Source organism: Nerophis ophidion, linkage group LG17, assembly GCF_033978795.1.
Source record: "Nerophis ophidion isolate RoL-2023_Sa linkage group LG17, RoL_Noph_v1.0, whole genome shotgun sequence".
NCBI classification, from domain to species: domain Eukaryota; kingdom Metazoa; phylum Chordata; class Actinopteri; order Syngnathiformes; family Syngnathidae; genus Nerophis; species Nerophis ophidion.
In genome coordinates, this window is record NC_084627.1 from 24900967 (window position 1) to 24919448 (window position 18482).

The window sequence follows — 18482 nt, forward strand, 5'->3', positions numbered from 1 at the left end:
ACTGGTTTGGAACTCAAAACAAGCATTTTACAGAGATAATATTATCTAATGTTTTGATTGCTGCTAGTTTGTTATTTTCTTAACACAATTATGCAAGACCTTCATAACTCATTTACATAAAGGTTTAAACAGAACATGCACTTTGAATGAGTGTATATGTTGTGTTGAGAAACTTGCTTCAGAATTGGAGAAAATGTGGGACTCTGTCCGATAGATCCCTATTGGAATTTCCGCACTGGATGAGCAGAGTTTCTGGAATAGTCTTCCATAAGTACCAATCCATAGGTCTCCCTCTGTTACTTTCATCTGAGGTACAAAAGAAAGAAGATTACAATATTGACCTGAAATGAACAACTACTACTTTTTTTATTTTTTTTTTTAGAAAAATGAGCATTGGAAACAACAAAGGTATGTTTCTTAGCTGATTAACCTTAGAAGACTCTGCTTAATTGATTACCATGATCTTAAAATTAGCATCATAACTGCTTCTCTGTTGTCAGCGAACGTGTCCAATATTTGACACATTTTTTCAGCGGGTGTGTGAGAGACAGGCAGAAAAGCTCTGTCGTGCAAGGTGGGAAAATCATTGGGTGCCACCTGCTGATTTTTTGTGTGTGTGTTTTTTATATATATATATATATATATATATATATATATATATATATATATATATATATATATATTCTATACTGTCTTATTCAATAATTCAGTACTTCAGTACTAAAACACTTTGTTCAACTCACAGCGCAGAGGTATCCTGATCCTGGAGTGGTATCTAGTCCCAGCAACAACCGTGCTATTAGGATCATATAGTCCTTAACAAAAGACTGAGATGGAAATTCAGAGAAAATGTTACTTTAAAAACACGTAGAAAGTAAATGAACAAAACCTACAGAAGAAAGGTCCCCAAGTGGAATAAAAGGAGGGAATTTTGACTTTTTTTTTTTTTTTAACTTTATTGGGTCAAAACTTTTTGTGCGCTAACCTGGTAGAGCAGTGTGTCAAGCATGCTGATGCTGAACACTCGGCCTGCGGCAAAGGGAAGGCGGAACATAAAGGCCAAGTTGGAGCCTTTGTCACGCTCTTTCTGGAATGGAACAATCAGGAAATGTAAAACACAAAAACTAGTACTGTCATACAATATTTTTTTTTATCAAATGAATCACACTTTCGTGGTTAATCACAATTAAGAATTGAAATTAACCATAATTAAAAAAAACTCCATTATATTGACAGAAATACAATTTTACTGTCAGAATGCCATACACAAATGTATTATTAATTATTTTGCTCAAAACTTGGTAACAATATTATCTTAAGAACCATCATGATATGGATCCCGTGAGAACAGTCAGGATCAAAGCCCGCTCTGAACCATGGATGAATACGGACCTATTAGCTGCCATAAAAGACAGAGACAGAAAATACTCCGAATACTAAAAGTGCAAAACCGAAGAAGATAAACAACACAATAATAACCTCAAATCACTCCTTGCAATGCAATAAATTGAGAAATAAGGCAAACCCCCTGACTAAATCCTTAAAAAATTACATTAACAACAAAATAGAGGAAAACACAGATAAGCCACGTGAGCTCTGGAAAATCCTCAACAACCAGTTTCCTGGTGCAGCCAGAAACTTTAAACCAGACTCACCAGAATCAACATTAAGGAGGACGACTTCCTCATTACAAACCATTTGGAGGTAGCAAGCAGACTCAACTCCTATTTCACCAGCATAGCCACAACACTAGTTAACAAGCTGTCCCACCACTCTGGTTGCTTTAGTGTAGAACACATTAAACTTAAAGCCTACTACAGAAAGCTAGGAGTATTCAACAACGATTTCAAATTAGAAATGGTTTTAGCTGACGAGGTGCTCAAAAAATTGAGCACGCTCCACCTAAACAAGGTCACTGGCCTTGACAATATCCCCTCCAGATTCCTCAGGGACTCTGCCACCACCTTTGTCCCAATCATCACACACATAATAAACCTCTCAATTAAAACAGGCCAAGTACCCCAAGATTTCAACATAGCAATAATAACTCCCCTTTTTAAAAAAGGAAGCAAATTAGAACCTGGTAACTACCGAACTGTTTCCATCCTCAGTTCCATTTAGAAAATATTGGAAACAATAGTTTATGAACAGGTCGATAGATACCTTGCCACTAAAAAATTGATGTACAAATTCCAATCCGGCTTCAGAACTAACCAATCCACTGACACATGCCTTCTCCATCTGAACGACCACATCAAACATGAGATGGACGCAGGCAAATACCGCGGCATGGTCATGCTGGACCTTCAGAAGGCCTTTGACACGCTAGCCTAAACCCCTCCCCCCACCGCATACCACATCCCACTTCCCTGGATTGGAAATAATCAAATGTATATACTTTTTCTTATGCTTTCTGAGCGCTCACTATCATACGAAGTCAGACCTACACTGTTACAATGTCCATTTCTCAGATTATATAATTGTTGATAATTGAAGTATGCTGATATCGACCTAACCTAACCCCCCCGCCCCTACCCCCTCCACATCCCACCCCCGGATTGTAAATAATGTAAATAATTCAATGTATTTACTCTGATGATTAACTTGTGTGATGACTGTATTATGCTGATAGTATATATTTGTACCAGGAATTGACAAACGTGGACCCCGACTAAGACAAGTTGTAAAATTTATTCGGGTGTTACCATTTAGTGGTCACTTGTACGGAATATGTACTGTACTGTGCAATCTACTAATTAAAGTTTCAATCAATCAATTAATGTATTTTGAAGTTACTTGTGTTATCTTCGACAGTCGTACTATCTACACAAAATAACTTTGATAATAGTTAGCATTCATAACATGTTCTGCTTTGTCTTACCTTTTCCAGCTTGGATAGAGCCAGAGAGTAGCAGTCCTTTGCCTTAAACTGCATGAACCTCATGTTGGATGGATGTGTGAGCTCTGTGATGATGCTCAAGCTCGGAAACAACCTGGAAGAAAATGTAAGGTGTTTAATCATCACTAAAATGACAATAAGCATCAAAACATAAGTGTGTGATGATAAAATTTCATTGATTACCGAAACATTGTCTGCACATTAACAATAGTTTTGGCGTCGGCCATGTAGTCCTCCTCTGCACTCATTGTGCTCTCTTTATCCACGACAACCAAATTATCGGCGTATATAATGCCGCACTGAAGCAGACTGTCAAGACTGAAATGCACATGGTAACGATCATAGCCCAAATACACATATTTTTTCTAGAGGACACTGTATATTTACTAAATTGTAAACTCTACATGACGGTCTTACTTGTCTATGGCCCCTGCCATGTAGTAGACCATAGGGAAGCAGCAGATGGCTTCCAGGAAGTGATTATCAGGCCTATGGATCACAGAGAAAGTACTGTACATTAAAAAAATTTGTCTTTTTTTTCTCGCAAAGAGGACGACAATTTTGCCATAACTAATAATAGGAGTGCTGTGCTGTTTTTAAGGACATACTGCAAAAAAAGCTAGTTATGACAGTACTTCAAAAATGTTTGGTCACTTCCAAGTTTTTCTGGACCGTACGGTCTGGTGTAATTTGTGGGCCGGACAGCCAGTTAATTAGCCCTGCACTAGAGCATCTTGGTATTTTTGTGTTCTCTTTTCAGAGTAGATCCTTAAAACGGTACACACCTGTCATACAGAAGAGCTATGACAATTTTTTTTTTTTAAAGCCGGTTCTTAAAAATGTGTTCTGTCACATAAAGGAATTTTGAAAAGCGTAAAATAATATTTTTTGACTATACAATGTATCAATTTAAAGATATGTGATACATAATTGCATGTACAAAATTATAAAAACAAAAATACTGAAGATACAAACTGGTCCTTAGCAATCGTAAAATATGACCCCCCAACAGTTTAGTTGAGAAGTACATAAAACTACCATATTATTATACAGTCTTAAGTTCATTTTGTATTTCCATCCGTCCATCCATTTTCTACCGCTTGTCCTGTTCGGGGTCGCGGGGGGTAGCTGGAGCCTATCTCAGCTGCATTCTGGCGGAAGGCGGAGTACACCCTGGACAAGTGGCCACTTCATCACAGGACCAACACAGATAGACAGACAACATTCACACTCACATTCACACACTAGGGACCATTTAGTGTTGCCAATCAACCTATCCCCTGGTGCATGTCTTTGGAGGTGGGAGGAAGCCGCAGTACCCGGAGGGAACCCACGCATTCACAGGGAGAACATGCAGAAGATCACGAGCCCCAATTGAACCCAGGACAACTCGGGACCTTCGTATTGTGAGCCACATGCACTAACCCCCTCTTCCACCTTGCTGCCCCATTTTATATTTCATCATAGTTTTTAGAAATATAAACAGAGTTTGTTATAAACTTTTGTATTTATAGAGCAAGTATAAAATTGATCGTAAAACTCCCATACACAATCAGATGAATATCAAATGAAAAGGTATGCATTACAAGTGCATGTTATTCTTATCAAAAACGTTTTAAAATATCCGAGTAGTGAGGGTGGCACTCATTTCATTTTATTGCAGAATTTTAAACATTTCAATGGCGTTGTAATAAAAACATCACCACACCCAAATATGCTGTAGAGAGTTCTATTGGATTGCAAACAACTAATGTTGACATCTAATGTGTTGTAAGGTGCGTGGGAGCTAGTTGAACAAAACAAGGGTATTAAGAAGCTAATTGGATAATATTAAAAAGGTCGGTAAGGAGGTTATTTTCTGACACAGAAGAAGCAAGGTGGTTGGTAGACAAGGGTTGGTGGGGATTTGATTGAATAAACACAGTGGTAGATGAAGAGCTGGTTAGATTAAAGAGATGGATCGGCAAGAAGTTAATGGGTGGACAGGATACGCTTTGTGATCTTGTCATTTCGATTATTGCTATTACCTGACCCAAAGCACCCGTTCTCCGCGACACCGTTCAAAAAACATTATACATCTGCTTAGAGCCGCTGCTAAGAGACCCCAGACTGTTGTAAGTGTTGCAATTACGTATCATAGTGTGTGGGTGCATCATTAAAAGGATGGGAGGGAGTGCCGCAAGAAGGGAGTGATGTGTTGTTAGGTTCAGAGCAAGTTGCCATGGTTACTGTCTGCCGCATTCTTTATTATTCTCATACACAGTAATAAGCAGCAGTAGCAGCCTTGGCTTTTTTTATTGGTGAGAGGATGCAGTCCTATGATTTGTGCTGAAGAAAATACATGGTATGTTACAAAGGAGAACTCACGGGTTGTCCAGCAGTAAGACAATAGGGTTGAGTTCTTTCCTGGGTCTGTAATAGGCTCTGAGAGGCACTATGAAGTTATAGAGACCGTTCCCTGCTGTCTCAGCCGACACAATGATGAGCTTGTTTTTGAAACCGTAAGCTTTGGCGTCTTCAGAGCTGTTGTGCATGCAACCCTGGATAGAATAGAGAGGAAAAAAGTGGGTGTTTCACAGAAGGATAGACGGCTCAAGAGAAGGGAGAGAGAGGAGAAGGAACAGCAGGATGCGAGACAGATGACTAAGGTGACAGAAAAAAACAGGACTGCCCACCTGGTCCAGACGTAGGCAGCAAAATAGGGCTTTCTCAGCCAGCAAATGGCACAAGGTGGGCGAGCTTCCGATGTAAGGAGAGTTAGGGGGGTAACCTTTCACGTACCTGGCAACAAAAATAGTATCATTGTTCAGATGCCAGTTTACACAAATTACTCAAAACACTCGGAGGTCAAAATGATTGGAAAATAGAATATTGGAAGTTACATTTTTTTTATAAGAATTTTGAAGTATACTAATGTGAAATTCTGTGCATTTGTGACATAGGAGGTCAATGAGAGCTTATTTGCCTCAGCCTGAGCTCTGAAGATGGGTTGTGGATGACAATGACCCGAAACATAGGGCCAAGGCAACAAAGGGAAGACTCTAGCAAAAGCACATTAAAGATCATGGAATTGCATAGACAGTCTTTGAAACTTAATTCCATGAAAAATGTATAGAGCAGGGGTCACCAACCTTTTTGAAACCAAAAGGGTATTTCTGTCTGTCATTGCGTCGTACATTTTTTTTCCTTTTACGGAAGTTTTTTGTTGGGAATAAATTATGAAAAAAACACTTAATTGAACGGTTTAAAAGAAGAGAAAACAGGAAAAAAATGAAAAAAAGTTTATCTTCAATTTCGACTCTTTAAAATTCAAAATTCAACCGAAAAAATAAGGGAAAAACCAGCTAATTCGAATCTTTTTGAAAAAATGTAAAAAAATGTTTTTTTCCTGATTAAGATTATTTTTTAGAATTTTGATGACATGTTTTAAATAGGTTAAAATCCAATCTGCACTTTGTTAGAATATATAACACATTGGACCAAACTATATTTCTTACAAAGACAAATCATTATTTCTTCTAGATTTTCCAGAACAAATATGTTAAAAGAAATTCAAAAGACTTTGAAATATGATTTAAATTTGATTCTACAGATTTTCTAGATTTGCCAGAATATTTTTTTGAATTTTAATCATAATAAGTTTGAAGAAAGATTTCACAAATATTCTTCGCCGAAAATAGAGAAGCTAAAATGAAGAATTAAATTAAAATGTATTTATTATTCTTTACAATAGTAAAAATAAATTTACTTGAACATTGATTTAAATTGTCAGGAAAGAAGAGGAAGGAATTTAAAAGGTAAAAAGTTATATGTGTTTAAAAATCCTAAAATCCTTTTTTAGGTTGTATTTTTTCTCTAAAATTATCTTTCTGAAAGTTATAAGAAGCAAAGTAAAAAAATAAATGAATTTATTTAAACAAGTGAAGACCAAGTCTTTAAAACATTTTCTTGGATTTTCACATTTTATTTGAGTTTTGTCTCTCTTAGAATTAAAAATGTCGGGCAAAGTGAGACCAGCTTGCTAGTAAATAAATAAAAGTTAAAAAATAGAGGCAGCTCACTGGTAAGTGCTGCTATTTGAGCTATTTTTAGAACACACCAGCGGGCTACTCATCTGGTCCTCACGGGCTACCTGGTGCCCGCGGGCACCGCGTTGGTGACCCCTGGTATAGAGGGAGTTGAAACTTTGAGAACTTGCCAAGCAACAGTCTTGAAAACCTACAGTGTTTGGAGAAAATCTGTGAAGATGAGTGGACCAATATCCCTCAGGTTTTTTTGTTTAGATTTTGTCTCTCTGTTTGTAAAGCTATATCGTCAATGCCTTTTGTAAGGGGTTACATTTACAAAATCAGCAGGTATGATCAAAAGCAACAATCATCTTACTCAGTGTGCCAGAGGCCTCTCTCATCAGTGAACACAGAGTCATCTTCTGATTGATCACCAAGGAGGTCACATGGCAGGATTGAGGAGGAGTCTGGAATCTCCTGAACCGGATCGATGCTCGGTCGGCGAGTGCCCGTTCCGTTGAGCGTGGGTGGCACCAGTTTGGTGCCCGAAATTTCAGGCGGACTGGAGTTCTGAAGATCTATAGCGACGGTGCCTGTAAGTGGACCACACTTTAGCATTTAGCGATGATGGCGCATTAACATACCTGTTGCGCCTCACCCATGCTGGCGATGATGCTGTGCACAGGAAGCTGCGAGGGTCCGTCGAAGATTCCAACGCCGCCGCGTCCCTTATGTTCCTCCTGGTTGAAGATGAAGGCTGAGTTTTCCTCCTTTGTGATGTTGATGTAGTAGCAGGTGTCTGTGGCAGTCATGATGTGGTGTGGGCCAGGGTTTAATAGGATGCTTTTGTTCTCCTCCTTCCTTATGCCAATCAAACACACTCCATATCTGCATGACAACACCATTTTTAAGAAAAAATATTATAATATAGTTGTGTTTAGTCAGCTTTCGTCAGATAAGTGAGTTTCACAGGCTCTTGTCCTTAAAAATTCATAGGTCGACTTTGACCCCCTTTTGTATCAGTGCTTATCACACCAGCGAACAGGAGAGTATAAAAGGGGCTTTTGACTCATGTTTAAGTTACCAAATGTGATCATTTCTTGTCCTTCTGAGGGCTAACCTACTCACTTCTTGTGAGCGTGGAAGGAAGCGTATGTAAAGCTTTTGCCGCTGTACGCCCCAAAAAACTTGCTGTCGCTCAGCCTGATGTGGTAGACCTCGTTGCCAGAGCAACATCCGTACATCCTCTGCCACTGCTCTGGAGACTGTTGTCCTTCCCTGCATGAGGAAGAAAATGGCATTCATTCTGACACTTTTAACAACTTTGACATTTAGAACCTACACCTCTGCACTCCAAGATATACCCTTCTGTCTATCAATTTTTTGTATTTTTGATATGAATCCAAGTTAATCAAATTATGCCTAATGAAGTGGTAATAACTGTACACTGTTATTTAGTGCTGTCAAGCAATTTCAAAAAAATAAGCGATTACCGTATTTCCTTGAATAGCCGGCGGGGCGCTAATTAATTTGAAACATCTTCTCACTCTTGTGCTTATTCAAAGCATGCGGTAAAAGTAAGCAGGCGCTAATAATTGTAAAACCTCTTCTCACTCCTGCGCTTACCAATGGCATGCAGTTGAAAATTGAGTGTGACAAAAAAAAAAAAAAATTATAAAAAATTATTCTGCGTCCGCGGCACGGTGGTTGGGGACCACTGCTCTACAGCATGTCATCGCGCCCACCTTTACACCATGCTGTCTGCATGCTAGCAGGACGCATGCATTTCGCTGCTTCTTATACGAGATTGCAATGCATACTTGGTCAACAGCCATACCTTTTACACTGATGGTTGTGATATATACAACTTTAACACTCTTACTAATATGCGCCACACTCTGTGAACCCACACCAAGCACATTTCTGGAGAGCATTGGCTCTGTAACACATTATAAACGCAGCATAGGGATTACCCATAATGCCGTGCATCCGTGACTCTTGGCTATATTATACACGCCCTCCCAACCCCGCCCACCTCAACCGACGCACGGGGGGGTTGTTGCTAGCGCGTGTATAATATAGCCAAGATTCATGGATACATTGCATTCTGGATAAGTGTTATGCTGCGTTTATAATGTGTTACAGAGCCAATGTTCTCCAGAAATGTGTTTGGTGTGGGTTCACAAAGTGTGGCGCATATTATTAAGAGTGTTAAAGTTGTTTTATATCAGAACCATCAGTGTGATCTGTATGGCTGTGGAACAAGACCCCTGGTTTACACACAGTATAAGCAAATATAAACTCCTCTGCCATTTTGAAAATGACTGCAGAGGTGAAGCGACACTTGTGGTGATAAGTATTAGACCCGGCGGTTAAAGTAAGCATGCGCTTATTAATTTGGGGAGCGAGTTTTACCCGGCAGTAGTTCAAGGCGGGCGCATACTACATCCCCGGCGGCTATTCAAGGAAATACAGTAATTCATTATGATCTTTAATAAATTAATCTGGTTAATCTCACCTAAAAATGCTTAGGAAGGGCCTTAACTTGAGGTATTTTCATTTAAATTCATTACATTACTACACAAACTAAAATGAGCTTTAGTCATTTATTGTTTTAACAGACTTAAAGGCCTACTGAAACCCACTACTACCCACCACGCAGTCTGATAGTTTTTATATCAATGATGAAATATGAACATTGCAACACATGCCAATACGACTTTTTTAGTTTACTAAATTACAATTTTAAATTTCCTGGGAGTTTCGTCTTGAAAACGTTGCGTAATGATGACGTGTACGCAAGACGTCACGGGTTTTTAGGAAGTATGAGCGCTACGCACACACACAGCTAAATGTCTTCTGCTTTAACGGCATAATTATACAGTTTTTTGGACATCTGTGTTGCTGAATCTTTTGCAATTTGTTCAATTAATATTGGAGAAGTCACAGCAGAAAGATAGAGTTGGGAAGCTTTAGCCTTTAGCCACACAAACACACGGTGATTCCTTGTTTAAAATTCCCGGAGCTGAAACTTTACTATGGATCAGAGCGCGGTCAAGCAGACATGGATCCCAACCGAATGTCACCCAGCAGGTTTCGGTGAGAAAATTGTGGTTAAAAAGTCAGTTCTTACCGGAGAAAAGCTGAGCTTGTGCCGTCCATAGCTGCCGTCGACTCCCCTGAGACACTGGCGTCAAGACACCCGTGGACACACCCTTCCGACTATCAGGTACTATTTAACTCACTAAAACACTAGCAACACAATAGAAAGATAAGGGATTTCCCAGAATTATCCTATTAAATAGGTTTAAAAAAATCGGAATCCGTCCCAATTCAATCGCGTTTTTTTTTTTAAACTCTTCTTTAAATTTTTTTTTTTTTCTAGTCCGTCGCTATCAATATCCTCAAACATGGATCTTTCATCGTCGCTCAAATTAATGGGGAAATTGTCGTTTTCTCGGTCCGAATAGCACTTTTTGTTGGAGGCTCCCATTAAAAACAATGTGAATATGTGAGGAGCCATCACACGGGTGACGTCATCGTCTGCGACTTCCGGTAGAGGCAGGGCTTTTCTCTTAGCACCAAAAGTTGCGAACTTTATCGTAGATGTTCTCTACTAAATCCTTTCAGCAAAAATATGGCAATATTGCGAAATGATCAAGTATGACACATAGAATCGACCTGCTATCGCCGTTTAAATAAGAATATCTCATTTCAGGAAGCCTTTAAACATATGCAGTTTTTTTTTACTAAAATAAAGACTGGTCCATATAAAGTGCTTTAATTAAGAATAAGAATGGAATTGAACACTGCCCAAAGTTTCTGTTCTAGAAATGCTGAATTTTTATAAACATATGCAATATGGAACCATGCAGTATTTGTTAATGTGAGGAATCGTGTGTGTGCATGTGTTTTTGTGTGTGACTGTTTTTTTGACTGTATATTTGAGGTATTTTCACTGCACTGATGGATGGGACTTAATTTTGTGACTTTGATGACAATAAAGGGATTATGTTCTATCCTATTAAAAAAAACAATAACAACACTTTTCTGAGCATTAAGTATTAAATGTTGAACGTGTTTCTTTTCTCTCCAACAGATAATATAAAATACATAAAACAGACCTATCAATCAGAGTGCCAGCATATGTTACCATTAGTGGTTCAACGTAATAGATTTGACAAATAAATGCATGTATTTGTCACAAATAGATGTTAAACTTTGTAAAACTTTCCCCATGGATTGGAGGTAATGTTGGCTTTCCTTACTGTCAATCAGACGTCTTGTACAAGTACATCAATGTTTAACATTATGTCGAGTTTTAAACATTATTTCACAATTAATTTGGTTTTATTTCTTCCAGCACCTTAAGACAAGCACAGGTGATTAAAACATTATTCACCTCTGTCTAAATGTGCTCTAATTTTAAATATAATGTGCGCATTACTGCACATGTAATATATCACCAAATTTAATCACAGATGTGTTATACTAGTATAAAGTCAGCTTTATGTGTGCTAAAACACACCGGGAAATGACCCCATTTCCCCATAATTGTATTTTTTTACAGCTACAAAAAATAACTCTATTTTACGCTAAAAACAAGACAATTGAACTTATGCAAACAAACGTCTGACATGTATTTAAGTTTATTATGAACATTTTATACCATTTGTTAGTTATAATTAATCTCATCTAGATTATTTAAAGCCGCTAACATCATCGGCAAAGTCTTGTTACAGACTGAGACGTCTTTTTCGCCTGGGCTTCTTAGTTCTTACTTGCTGTGTGGCGATAGTGTTGTTGCTCTGATGGACAAGAAGGAGAGAAAACGCGCAGGCATGCAGAGACAGTAACATTTCAGATTTTAAATTTTGATCAGCGCAAAATATAACACGCTAATTGTGACTGTAATGAATTACAAACCCCGCTTCCATATGAGTAGGGAAATTGTGTTAGATGTAAATATAAACGGAATACATCCATCCATCCATTTTCTACCGCTTATTCCCTTTGGATTCACGGGGGGCGCTGGTGCCTATCTCAGCTACAATCGGGCGGAAGCCGGGGTACACCCTGGACAAGTAGCCACCTCATCGCAATGATTTGCAAATCATTTTCAACCCTTATTCAATTGAATGCACTACAAAGACAAGATATTTGATGTTCAAACTCATAAACTTTATTTTTTGCAAATAATAATTAACTTTGAATTTCATGGATAGAAAATGTGCCAAAGTAGTTGGGAAAGAGCATGTTCACCACTGTGTTACATCGCCTTTTCTTTTAACAAGACTCAATAAACCTTTGGGAACTGAGGAAAATAATTGTTCAAGCTTTGAAAGTGGAATTTTTTTCCCATTCTTGTTTTATGTAGAGCTTCAGTCGTTCAACAGTCCGGGGTCTCCGCTGTCGTATTTTACGCTTCATAATGTGCCACACATATTTGATTGGAGACAGGTCTGGACTGCAGGCGGACCAGAAAAGTACCCGCACTCTTTTTTTACGAAGCCACGCTGTTGTAATACGTGCTGAATGTGGCTTGGCATTGTCTTGCTGAAATAGGCAGGGGCGTCCATGAAAAAGACGGCGCTTAGACGGCAGCATATGCTGTTCCAAAACCTGCATGTACCTTTCAGCATTAATGGTGCCTTCACAGATGTGTAAATTACCCATGCCTTGGGCACTAATGCACCCCCATACCATCACAGATGCTGGCTTTTGAAGTTTGCGTCGATAACAGTCTGGATGGTTCGCTTCCCCTTTGGTCTGGATGACACAATGGCGAATATTTCCAAAAACAATTTGAAATGTGGACCCGTCAGACCACAGAACACTTTTCCACTTTGCATCAGTCCATCTTAGATGATCTCGGGCCCAGAGAAGCCGGCGGCGTTTCTGGATGTTGTTGATAAATGGCTTTCGCTTTGCATAGTAGAGCTTTAACTTGCACTTACAGATGTAGCGACAAACTGTATTTAGTGACAGCGGTTTTCTGAAGTGTTCCTCAGCCCATGTGGTGATATCCTTTAGAGATTGATGTCGTTTTTTGATACAGTGCCGTCAAAGGGATCGAAGGTCACGGTCATTCAATGTTGGTTTCCGGCCATGCCGCTTACGTGGAGTGATTTCTCCAGATTCTCTGAACCTTTTGATGATATTATGGACCGTAGATGTTGAAATCCCTAAATTTCTTGCAATTGTACTTTGAGAAACGTTGTTCTTAAACTGTTTGACTATTTGCCCACACAGTTGTGGACAAAGGGGTGTACCTCGCCCAATTCTTTCTTGTGAAAGACTGAGCATTTTTGGGAAGCTGCTTTTAAACCCAATCATGGCATCCACCTGTTTCCAATTAGCATGCACACCTGAGGGATGTTCCAAATAAGTGTTTGATGAGCATTCCTCAACTTTATCAGTATTTATTGCCATCTTTTCCAACTTCTTTGTCACGTGCTGCTGGCATCAAATTCTAAAGTTAATGATTATTTGCAAAAAAAAAAAAAAGTATCAATTTGAACATCAAATATGTTGTCTTTGTAGCATATTCAACTGAATATGGGTTGAAAATTATTTGAAAATCATTGTATTCACCTATGGTCATGAGTTTTGGGTCATGACCGAAAGGATAAGATCACGGGTACAAGCGGCCGAAATGAGTTTCCTCCGCCGTGTGGCGGGGCTCTCCCTTAGAGATAGGGTGAGAAGCTCTGCCATCCGGGAGGAACTCAAAGTAAAGCCGCTGCTCCTTCACATCGAGAGGAGCCAGATGAGGTGGTTCGGGCATCTGGTCAGGATGCCACCCGAACGCCTCCCTAGGGAGGTGTTTAGGGCACGTCCAACCGGTAGGAGGCCACGGGGAAGACCCAGGACACGTTGGGAAGACTATGTCTCCCGGCTGGCCTGGGAACGCCTCGGGATCCCCCGGGAAGAGCTAGACGAAGTGGCTGGGGAGAGGGAAGTCTGGGTTTCCCTGCTCAGGCTGTTGCCCCCGCGACCCGACCTCGGATAAGCGGAAGATGATGGATGGATGGATGGATGTATTCAGTTTATATTTACATCTAACACAATTTCCCAACGCATTTAGAAACGGGGTTTGTAATTGCAATTAACCTGCTAAATTGACACCCCTACTGTTTTTTAAAATACATTGGCTATTATTCAATGAACTGCATAACATGGCCTTGCTAAAACTCTGCTTGATAAAAAGCTTTCCTGTTTGTGCTTCATCGACTGATTGAGATAATGGTAACCCTTCAAGCTGCTGACGTCAATGTTGTAAAGGGATCTGTTTGCACACTGGGGCGAAATCACCAGAAAGCTTTTCATATGGAGAACCGAGCTTCTTGCTTTTTGTCAAATCAGGAGAACTTGAAAGGTTCCATTTTATCATCATACTATTTTATATTTTGTCGCACAGGTCCTAAAATGGTGTACTCAAAGTGTTCAAAAACTACCATTGATATTGGAATTTGGACAGCTTAAAAGTGCTTTTTGTTATCCCTGTAGCTCTAATGCTGATAAGGTATGTTTCTCCATGTATGTCTTCAGCAGTGTGTGAACTTCCAAGAAACTATTGTGCACTCTACTGTAAGCTGCACTTTTTAACAGCAACATCATGCTACGTTAGGTTATTTGCTGAATAAAAAAAACTGATCAAACTTACAGCTCCCATGTTTGTAGCCAACAGATAGTTGGCAGAACTGCCGGATTTAATTTTAAGATGTGTAGCTAAGCCTGTTTTTTTTTTTCTTCTTACAAAGCTATCCTCAGTGTTTCTCAAGTTTTTTTCACCAAGTACCACCTTAAAAAAAACGTAGCTCTCTAAATGCCACCATGATGACCAACATTAAAAAGCGGTAGCGTAGTAGGCTTAAGTATTCGATAAAAGGCAGAGGTTTTATTTAACAAGTATATTTGATATTTTTCGGCACGGTAACATCACACACATTTTGAACAGTAACACTGTGTTTAAATATGGGAAAATAAAACACTACTTTAAAGGCCTACTGAAATTAGATTTTCTTATTTAAACGGGGATAGCAGGTCCATTCTATGTGTCATACTTGATCATTTCGCGATATTGCCATTTTTTTGCTGAAAGGATTTAGTAGAGAACATCGACGATAAAGTTCGCAACTTTTGTTCGCTAATAAAAAAGCCTTGCCTTTACCGGAAGTAGCAGACTACGTGCGTGTGACGTCACTGGTTGTAGGGCTCCTCACATCCTCACATTGTTTATAATGTGAGCCTCCAGCAGCGAAAGCGACAATTTCCCCATTAATTTGAGCGAGGATGAAAGATTCGTGGATGAGGAAATTTAGAGTGAAGAACTAGAAAAAAAAAAAGGCGATTGCAGTGAGAGCGACTCAGATGTTTTTAGACACATTTACTAGGATAATTCTGGGAAATCCCTTATCTGCCCATTGTGTTGCTAGTGTTTTAGTGAGTTAAATAGTACCTGATATTCGGAGGGGCGTGGCCACGGGTGTGTTGACGGGTGTGTTGAGGGAAGTCACGAAGCTGCAGCAGGACAGAAGCTCCGCAGATCTCCGGTAAGAGGCGAATTATTACCACGATTTTCTCACCGAAAACTGCCGGTTGACATGTAGTCGGGATCCATGTTCGCTTGACTGCTCTGATCCATAGTAAAGCTTCACCTCCGGGAATTTTAAACAAGGAAACACCGGCTGTGTTTGTGTGGCCAAAGGCTAAAAGCTTCCCACCTCCATCTTTCTACTTTAACTTTGCCATTATTAATTGAACAAATTGCAAACGATCCAGCAACACAGATGTCCAAAATACTGTGTAATTATGCGATGAAAAGAGAAGACATTTAGCTGTAAGTGGTGCTGGGCTAATATGTCCCCTCCAACCAATAACGTCACGCGCACGCGTCATCATGCCTCGACATTTTCAACAGGAAACTCAGCGGGAAATTTAAAATTGCAATTTAGTAAACTAAACCGGCCGTATTGGCATGTGTTGCAATGTTAATATTTCATCATTGATATATAAACTATCAGACTGGGTGGTCGGTAGTAGTGGGTTTCAGTAGGCCTTCAATCAAGTGAATATTTGGCATACCAACGGCGTGGCGCGGTTGGGAGAGTGGCTGTGCCAGCAACCTGAGGGTTCCTGGTTCAATCCCCACCTTCTACCATCCTAGTGACGTCCGTTGTGTCCTTGAGCAAAACACTTCACCCTTGCTCCTGATGGGTCCTGGTTAGCGCCTTGCATGGCAGCTCCCTCCATCAGTGTGTGAATGTGTGTGTGAATGGGTTAATGTGGAAATAGTGTCAAAGTGCTTTCCATCCATCCATCCATTTTCTACCGCTTATTCCCTTTCGGGGTCGCGGGGTCGCTGGCGCCTATCTCAGCTACAATCGGGCGGAAGGCAGGGTACACCCTGGACAAGTCGCCACCTCATCGCAGGGCCAACACAGATAGACAGACAACATTCACACACACATTCACACACTAGGGCCAATTTAGTGTTGCCAATCAACCTATCCCCAGGTGCATGTCTTTCCTTAAAAAAAAAAAGGTAGAAAAGCGCTATACAAGTACAACCCATTTACCATTCACTAGATAAAACCCGCATACCACTAGTGGTACACATACTGCAGTTTTCAAACTACTGCTCTACATGGTGCTTACTAATCTAACAATCAAAGGCGATATGTCCATAAAAGACAAGGGTTTTTTGTCCATGACGTCATGCGTGGCCCGAAAGTCTGAATGGTATATTGTTTTCTCATTGAGTGGTTAGATTTTCTAACATAATTTAAAATATATACGTTAGGTCAGGAAAAAACAGAGGTCATATCATTTCTACATGGTTGTTTCACAGGTTTCCCTGCTCGTCAGGGGATTTTATTGAGCAGGGAAACCTGTGAAACAGGCTTGTAGGGATGATATATCCTCTGTGTTTTTTACTGACCTAACATATATTCCGCTCTACCCCGGTATTGAGCACTGTATAACGGTTAAACCACAGAAACCTCAACTATATAATTAAAATATATACATTCTGCCGAATAGGAGATTGTTAAATTGCCTCCATAGGAGAAAATGACTGACCTTCCACTGGAGGTGTGCACAAGGAGCGTAACCAAGGTGGAGGTGGCGGGACACACACAGTTGAGAGCCAACATGGCATACTTGAACTCCTCCTCGCATACAACATGGTCTAAAAACAAAATTGAGAATTTGGATTTCCAAATGAAAAAAGCAAAACATTAAGCAAAAGCAGAAAAAAATACAAATACATCAAGTATTAGGTCATTAGCTAGGCTTAGTTTTCAGAAAGCAATTAAAGCCACTTTTGTCCACTGAATTCAGGGCCACTAGAGGGCAGCGAATACTGCTGTGAAAAAAATATATCAGTCAATGTAAAAAAAAAAAAAAAAGCACAAAATCTGAGTTGCCATTTAATCCAACCTGCGAATTTGACATGGAACTTGTTTTCAGGTTTGAGGATCTGGACATAAAGTGGACAGTTTGGAGCAAAGTCCTTGACGGCCCAGGCTCTCAGGATGGTCTGGTGGTCCTGTAGGACGAAGGATTATGTGTTTTGATTGTCTTTTTGACATGACACAGAACTTGCAGAAACCATTTGGAGTTGACATAACAATCCTACCGCTGCCATGCGATCCACCTCGTTACGGCTGCTTAGGATGAAACAGGCCTCGGCATCGTCCATCCTGCGTCAAATAATAAGACATCAACATATATGAAACGGTGTCTATGGATGTTTTCATTCATCTAAATCAGTGGTTCTTAACCTGGGTTCGACCGAACCCTAGGGGTTCGGTGAGTCGGCTTCAGGGGTTCGGCGGAGCCTCCGCCGGGGAGGTCAAGACACACCCGACTCATTGGGTAAATAAAAACTTCTCCCTATCGGCATATTATGGATACCCTCAAACAATGTTACCTCCAATTTTCCATATACGTGAGCAAACGTAAAAACTCCTTGAGTATTCAGTTGAGGACATGTGAGCAAACCTGACTAAAGAACAAATTAAAAATGTTTTATTATTATAATCAAATGACAGCTGTCACTTCCATGAGATTATTTTCCAATATAAGTGTTTTAGCCCACTTACAATGACAATAACAACAAATATTGTTTCTCTTGAGCTGTGTACTAGTATTGTATGTCTGGGTGGAAAACGAAGACAAGGAACAGACTTTGCTGTGAAAATGAATAAATAACACATTTTATAATTTTTCATTTAAAATGACGTAAAAGAGGCACTTGCCAAGGTAAAGCCACAGCAGAAGTCACACGGATTTGCGGGTGTGTAATTTGTTGTGAGTTCATGCATTGTGTTGGTTTTGTTCTTTGAACAAGTAGATGTTCATGCATGGTTCATTTTGTGCAGCAGTAAAAAAAAAACAATATAACTGCGTTGGATTTGATTTTTATTTTTTTTTTCCCCCACTAAAGAAGGGTTCATTGAATGAGCATATGAAATTGGTGGGGTTCGGTACCTCCAACAAGGTTAAGAACCACTGATCTAAATCATTGTATTGTCAGGGCATTCAAATAATCACACCTCGAATGTTCAGTT

The 18482-nt window shown here is 39.7% G+C and overlaps 1 protein-coding gene across 3 annotated transcripts in view; it reads right to left on the bottom strand.

The window, feature by feature from the left end:
- The window catches only part of kcnt1a (potassium sodium-activated channel subfamily T member 1a), a 72819-nt gene that overhangs the window by 1923 nt on the left and 52414 nt on the right, over positions 1-18482 (bottom strand). For all 3 annotated transcript variants that reach the window (XM_061876674.1, XM_061876673.1, XM_061876675.1), the window contains 14 exons: positions 17549-17612; positions 17350-17458; positions 16990-17098; positions 8035-8184; positions 7565-7794; positions 7283-7499; positions 5575-5680; positions 5267-5439; positions 3317-3388; positions 3083-3217; positions 2882-2993; positions 986-1087; positions 744-827; positions 178-306 (listed from right to left, as the gene is read on the bottom strand). In XM_061876674.1, the coding sequence (XP_061732658.1) occupies positions 178-306; positions 744-827; positions 986-1087; positions 2882-2993; positions 3083-3217; positions 3317-3388; positions 5267-5439; positions 5575-5680; positions 7283-7499; positions 7565-7794; positions 8035-8184; positions 16990-17098; positions 17350-17458; positions 17549-17612 (1792 nt within the window). The remainder of the gene's footprint in view (positions 1-177; positions 307-743; positions 828-985; positions 1088-2881; positions 2994-3082; positions 3218-3316; positions 3389-5266; positions 5440-5574; positions 5681-7282; positions 7500-7564; positions 7795-8034; positions 8185-16989; positions 17099-17349; positions 17459-17548; positions 17613-18482) is intronic.